The 7,116-nt window shown below is 54.2% G+C and overlaps 1 protein-coding gene across 3 annotated transcripts in view; it reads right to left on the bottom strand.

The window, feature by feature from the left end:
• Window positions 1-7,116, bottom strand: part of KIRREL3 (kirre like nephrin family adhesion molecule 3) — a 321,962-nt gene that overhangs the window by 2,166 nt on the left and 312,680 nt on the right. For all 3 annotated transcript variants that reach the window (XM_068659552.1, XM_068659554.1, XM_068659555.1), the window contains 2 exons: window positions 6,738-6,847; window positions 117-203 (listed from right to left, as the gene is read on the bottom strand). In XM_068659552.1, coding sequence (XP_068515653.1) covers window positions 117-203; window positions 6,738-6,847 — 197 coding nt within the window. The remainder of the gene's footprint in view (window positions 1-116; window positions 204-6,737; window positions 6,848-7,116) is intronic.

Below are 7,116 nucleotides of genomic sequence, written 5' to 3'. Positions count from 1 at the left end.
CCCCACGGCTGGCACAGGGCCACGCCAGCACCCGAGGGACACGGAGGCACCTCTGTCTGCAGGGCTGGGGACAGAGGGTGGCTGCTGTCGAGGCTCTGTCCTGGGGCCTGGCTCACCTTCAGGTTCTGGAACTCCTTCTCCTCCTCCTTGAGCACCTCGAGCTGCTTCAGCACCGAGTCCTGCTGGAACTCCCCCCGGTCCATCTAGGAAAGGAGGCAACTGGGCATGAGCACCCCCAGCCCTGCTCCTGGCGGTGACTCCAGGAAGGATTTGCCCAGGGCCACTCCAGCAGGGCAGCATCACACCTCTGCACAGCTGATGCTCTGCTCACAAGTTGCTTTCTTCCCCTCTGGCCAGGACCAAAAAGGCTGAGCTGATGCAGAGGGTGAATTATTCACAGCTGTTGTGGCTGCGAATTGCTGACAGTGACACCCCTGTCCAAAACAACCCCCAGAATGTCTTTTTTATTTTTTTTCCTCCTCCTTTCTCATCCTTTCCTCCTAACCTGAATTTGGCTGCTAGACAACTTCTCAGTAAAAAAAAAATAAAATCCCAGATGGGTTTTGGCATGTCCTTAATGCCATAATTAATGTGAAATCCTTATTTTATTTTATTTTAAATTCTTGACTTTGGCTTCTCTCAAAATATTCGAGTCCTGGAGGCTTTACCCAGCCTTGCTGGGAGTGGTGCCGGCAGGGACGGGTCAGGAACTGACACCTTGGGGTTGATTTCTGCTCGCTGCTGCTCTGGATACGGATGCTGCCGCCCAGGCGCACCGGCCTCACCAGGGCAGCCCCCTCCTCCCCACCTCATTATTTCTTCTTTTGAAGGCTAACCACAACTGGGGGCAAGGTGTGCGTTAATTAGAATACGACTTTAATTATCCGTACTTCAGAAAGGTGGGTCTGTGCAGACGCTGAATAATTATCGGCCAATTTCTCAGCTGCCTTTTATCTCTGCCTGCACGGATCGCGCAGCTCTGGCTCATAGAGGCGCCGAGCCCCGTCCCGCTTGCAGACCCAGGGCTGCACAGCCGGCCTGCCCGACTCCTCCGTGTGTGCCTGCTCTTTTTTTCCCTCTCTCTTCCCTTTTTAAAACGGTAAGTGGTTGTGGAAATTCACCCTGCAGCGCTTTCCGTTCATCTTCTGAAAGCCTTTGATATGGCTATTAAATGCAATAAATTAAAGTACCTGAGTTTTTCCAGGAAAAAAAAAAAAAGAAAAAAAAGAAAAAAAAAAAAGAAATCTTGTAAGAGCCATTGATTTAGTAGGATAAACACACGTGTCACCAAGCACGAAACTCAGGGCAGCTGAACCTGCAGCACGAGGGGCCCCTAAATCCCTGCAGGACGGCTGCAGGAGGCTGCACATGGCCGTACAGACTGTGCCCAAAGGATTTCCAAGTCCCTGATGGAGAAACCCCTTCTCCTCTCACATTTTTCTGGGGTTTGGTGGTGACTGGGGGCTGGAGCGGGGCAGGGCAGCACACCCGCCAAGGCAGGGTCCCACTGGTGCCTTGCAACACCAAAGTCGAGTGGTGGCATGGGTTTTCTGGGGTCTTTTAAGGCATTTCATGGTGCCTCTTGCCATGGTGATTTGGGGCGCTCCTATAGCCCATTGGGGACCTGCCTGTGCCCGGGGCTGGGAGGTCTGGGGGCTCCCCCGGGGGTGTGGTGCTGCAGTGAGCCCCTGCACCATCAGAGGGCACTGGGTCCCCGTGCAGCACGCGCAGCCGTTCATTTCTAATTCCCAAATTAAGCCATTCATTAACGTGACCTTTATTAAAGCCCGCGCCACGACTTAGCTCAGTGCAATCTCATGCTGTCAATTAGCGGGCAGCGGGGCGCTCGTTTGCGTTCCTTCCTCTCCTTTTGATCCCTGGGTAAACAGAGAGCTTGGGAGTCCCTGACCACACTCATCCCCGTCCCGGCATCCGATGGGCACCGGCCAGGCCCGTGCTGCTCCGGTTTGGCTGGGAAATGAGCCAGAGGGAGGCACGAGCCTTTCTCCATCCTCAGCTGGCAAAGCTCAAGCACGACCCTTTAACCCAGACCTGGGCAGGGGCAGGCAGCTCCTTCCCAGCTCGCCCAAAGTGAGTGGCTTTTGCTACATGTTTTTATTTTATTTTTTCCCCCGCTAAATGGCTTCCATATCTTCTCCATCCCTCTGAGCACAAAAGGGCATCTGCTGCGGAGTGGGCAGCGCTCGGAGTGCTGCGTGACTATCAAATGCCAGCCGAGCTGCTGTATATAAATAGCCTGTTAATGAGGAGGCTCCTCATTCAAACAGGTGGCTACATGTCAATATGCAGAGTGGGGACGAACGTTAACTCCATCACCGCTATTAATAAGGATTATGAACGCACAGACAGCAGGGGAGGAGGAGGGTAGAGAAAAATGTTCAAAGCAGAGCAGGACATGGGGGCACCAGCTAGGTCCCCATTTCCCGGGGGCAGCGTGCCAGCTCCTAATGCCTCCTGGCAGCACCGGGTGGTGCCAGCTTTGGCATCCCGAGATCAGGGTGCTGCTCTTACTCTCTCCCCCTCCCCATGCCCAAGCCCCACTGCTCCCTCCTGACCCACATGGCTACGGGGTGCGATGCGTGGCATCCGTAATCATTTCGTGCCTCGGTTTCTCTTGCTGCAAAAGGCTCCCCACTGCAAAGCAACATACCAGGTTTGCTACGCTGTTTCCTACAGCCATGAAGGTGACTCCTCAAGGTCGCACAAGGCAGAGAAATGATTCTTAAATATTAAAATCCCAGGCTGCTCCCTTTGCTGGCAAGCCCGCCTTGCTCGCCAGGCTGGGTGTGCTCCAGCACCGCGCTGCCTAATCCTCCGCATGCTGAAGCTCTCCCTCATTTAGCTCCGCAAAATGAAGCTGCTTTCATCTGGGATGGTGAATTCAACAGACCGGATATTAAATTCTTTGCTTTCATTACAGGAGACAATATGTTTTTAAAATGGGTCTCCCTGCGGAGTCCCCGGCAGGGTCCCAGCACAGAGGCAGGCGATGAACCCATCCAGGCTGGCGAGAGCCCTGCCTGGGGGGCTGCCCCCCCCCCCCTTGCTCTGGGTTTAATTATAATGTTTCCTGCTTTGTCGGGTAATTGGATGACACTCAAATGTACTTTGAAACTTGCACAGGTCAAACCCTAACAGAGGTGAGGGACGCTGCTTATCAGATTCCTGATAATCCACGGGGTGCTTGAAGCATTTCTTGGGAAGAAAGGCAGAAGCACGATGCCCTGGCAGCTGGGCTGCGGGTAGAAATGACTCTTGCCCTGAATTTCTGCTTTTTTTCTCTTTAACTTGGACCTGAGCTCACCTCCTGAGCCAAGGATGTGTGCAGTGGTGGCTGCAGGTGCGACCAAAGTGGGGATTTGTCCCATGGAGCAGGAGGATGGGGACAAAAAGTGGAGCAAGAAGGCCATCAGCCTGGTTTTGTTGTTTTCACCATTCTACCCCAAAGCGATGCCTGGGCCCACCTGGCTGCACTGGACCCCGTTTGATTTGGGATGCTCTTGTGTGTTGGTCCCTTTGGGCTCATCGCTGTTACGAGTATCCCTGGCAGCAGGGAAGTCTCATCCAGCACCTTCAGCCCCATTTCACAGGTGGGGAAACTGAGGCACAGACCCTAATCCACCAGAAGTAACAACCCCATCACTGAGCCGTGACAGCAGATGAGGATAAACCACATCCAAGCTGATGGTGCTTCACTCCTCTGCTGTCCCTCATCACGGCCAGGCAGCGTCGGAGCCGAACTGTGCTGCTGCCAGGAACCCTGGCATGTCAGGGCTGAACGGAACAAGAGACAAAGCTGTCATTGCAGAAGGCTTGCTTTTTTTTTTTTTTTCTGGGATCACACGTTTTAACGGGAGCTCTTGCCTGCAGCTTCTGGTGGCTGTTTGCTTGCTGGCCTCTTTGGGCTGGCAGCCTTCCTCCGTCTAGAGGGGGGGCACTGTGCTGAGACAACGTGAACATATGCAAATCAGACAGCATGACGTGTCTCCTAAGGTGTTAATGAATTTACAGATGCATGAATAATTATTTGTGAAAAGCACAGAGCACCGTGGAGGTCACAGATGGCTGCAGAATAACAAATGCAATAATGATTTTCAGGAAAAACAAGGGGGAAAAAAAAAAATTGTCACTCTGCAGCCCAAAACACTTAAGCAGAGCAAAGCACCGTCCATGCCACGGCTGCACCTCCACTCCCGCAGGGCCTGGGACAGAGGGAAGGGGCTGATGTGGAGCTGCCTTTTGTTAACATCTGCATTAACGATCGTGCTGCTCCAGCGCCCAGTGTGTTAATGCAGTTCACAGTTGATATTAAATTGCAAGGTGTTAGGAACATTGTTGAGGGCAAGGAGATAATTTCAGGTTCCACCGTGGGCAGGAAATATCCCGGTGAGCTCAGGAGGTGCAAACGAAGGAGCAGCAGGGGCCACGGTGCTGGTGCAGGGAGGAGGGAGAGCAGGAGGGGATGGGGTGAGCAAGCAGGGTGCTGCAGCGCGTTGCCAGAGGGGTCTCAGCACCCACTGCTCGTTAGTGGATGAGTTCTGCAACTTCATCTGCTGGTGATAAACACAGAGCCTGCTCAGGAAGCTGTGCAGCACCTGGGCCGAGGCAGCTCACTGCCTGAGGAGGCTGCTCCCAGCAGCGAGCAGGGGGAGTGGGGTGAGCACCCGAGCAGGGAAGGGAATTTGGGGAGTGTTTGCTGGGGGTGCTCTTGCCAAGGGCAGATGAGGACAGGGAGGATCCGGTCCATGCAGTGGAGGGGCTTTGATGTCTTCTCACCTCCGGGGATGTCCCAGTCAGTGCCAAACTCGCATGGAGACCCAGCATCAGGCTCAGAGACTTTAGGCCATCTCTTCCAGCCTGTTGGATGATGTTGCTCTGACAGGGTTATTTTCAGCTCATGTGTCTCCAGGAAAAGCTTGGCCATGAGAGTGGGGAAATCTCCTCCTCCCCCCAGTCCAGCAGCCAGGCACACTCACTGCTATGCTGTCGTGTTGTACCTCACTGTGCTCGATTTTGCCTGCCTTGGTTGCGCTCAAATAGCTTGAATACAGCATGCTGCAACCAAATCACCTCTCAGAAATCTTTCTGATGAGCTAAAACACATGAGCTCTCTAAACCTCTCCCTGTAAGGCATTTTTTCCTGCTATCAAATCAATGTTGTCATTTTTTTCTGCACCATTTCCATCCTGCCAACATCCTTATTGAAACGTGCTCAGCGCCGTGCCGTGCTGCTCCGGTACCAACCTCATCAAGGGCACACGTGGCTGCAGAATCGCCGTCTGGCTCTGGTAAATGAGCCAAGCAAGCACTGCACCCTGCTCGCCCCCACAGTATCCTGCAGGCTCAGATCCTGTCCCTGGCCTCCCATCACTATCCTCATCCCCGTTTACCGCTCGTCACTGGTAAGTGTCACTCATCTGTCTTCTCTGCTGAGGCTTCCAGCGTGTTGATGGAGCAGCAATTGGGCAAATTCGAGCAGCATTTGAGCATCTGAGCAGCATTTAGGCAAATCTCAGCCCTTCCTTTGGAAGCTCCCCGGCAGCGCTGTACAGATGGTGGCACAGGGTCCCACGCAGAGGAAACTCCATATTCCCCATCATCTCTGCAGCATGGTCCAAAACCAAAGCCCAGCCTGCTCTGCCCTTCTGCTGAGCAAAGCTGCTTGGCTGATCTAAAAAGAACCCCCCCACAAGTTTTCAGACCCCTTTCCTTCTTCCCTGCCTGGAAAGCAGAGATCCCACTTACAGAGGTCACCTCTGCCTTTGCTGGTCCCTCCTGGGCAAAGCCCCTCTGAGGATGAAGCTCCCAGCACAGAAACCTCTGTGCTTGGCTGGTGGGCTCCATCGCCTCCTGCATCCTCACTTGCTGTACACGTGCACTGCCCAGCAGGGTGTAGTGATGCTTTCAACTGCTGCCCCAAAATCCAGAGGGCAAAAACAACCCAGCAGCCTAGAAAGCAGCCCCTGCTTGCTTCAGCCCTTTCTCCCTCTCACATCTGCTCTTTTCTCCAACCTTTTACAGCTTCCTGGCTTTCTTTGGCTCGACTCACCTCATCATTTGTTCGGCTTGTATTTGTCACCTCCAACACGACACCAGCAAGCAGCAGCGGCAGCAGGCTGGGCCTCAGATGTGGAGAAAAGAGGTGCTGGCAGTGAGAGGAGTAGCCCGTGCCCGTGGGGATATGCCAGTCCTGGGCCGAAGCTGAACTCACCGTGGGGATGAATTTCCTGCTCATCAGCACCCTCCCCTGCCACAGCCCTCCCCAGCGGCAAATCCACGCCACGCTGGGCTGGCCACACACCGCTGGGTTAGCAGTCTGCAAACCACCGTCTGCACGTGCTGCTTTTGCACTTATTAATATCTCAAGCGTATCCAGGAGAGTGCCGTTCGTGCTGGCTAATTACTTTATTATTATCCCGTGTTCACCTACTGTGTGCCTGCTTGCAGTTTGCAGCACTTCCCCCCGCGCGAGGTGGCAAACTTGCTTTGCAATTAGCCCCATGGGCAGCTGGGCTGCTGCAATCAGCCTCAGCCCGTCCTTGCTCCTCATTAGCAAAGTTTCACTTGAGGAGCTTTTACTGCATGGTACCTCAAGAGGAAGGTTTTGGATGAGCACCTTTGCCCAGGGAGGGGATTATGGCACCGCACTGTGTGTGCCTGTGCTCGTTACCATCAAACCCGTTAATTGCTGACAGGGAGGGGAAGGAAACCCTTACCATCAGCTGCTTGATCGTGGGGTGCTCCTCCGTCTCCCTTCCCGAGGCTGGCTCCTTGTGCACAATCTCCACGCGGATATCGTTCTTGGCAGAGACCACACCTTTCAGATCTGGGCAGAGAGGGAGACGGAGAGGGAGAGGGGTTAATGAACGCAGCCCTGCTGAGCACCCTCAGGGACCGGTCTGAGCGCACCCCTAACCCCAGCTCAGTAAGTGCATCAAGACTGGGGAGAGCGATGCTGGGCTACCACAGGGTGCAGGCATGTGAAACCTTCCTCACCATGGAGCTCAGATTTCTAGTTTAACTCCCACGGGAGCTTGGTTAGTCTCTGCTGGACTGCATCAGGAGCCTGGGCTGCCCAAGCAGTCAGGGGATGTT

The sequence above is a fragment of the Anas acuta genome, chromosome 23, assembly GCF_963932015.1.
Source record: "Anas acuta chromosome 23, bAnaAcu1.1, whole genome shotgun sequence".
Taxonomy (NCBI): domain Eukaryota; kingdom Metazoa; phylum Chordata; class Aves; order Anseriformes; family Anatidae; genus Anas; species Anas acuta.
The sequence above is the reverse complement of the archived record's forward strand: the minus strand, read 5'-3'. Positions and strand labels throughout refer to the sequence as shown.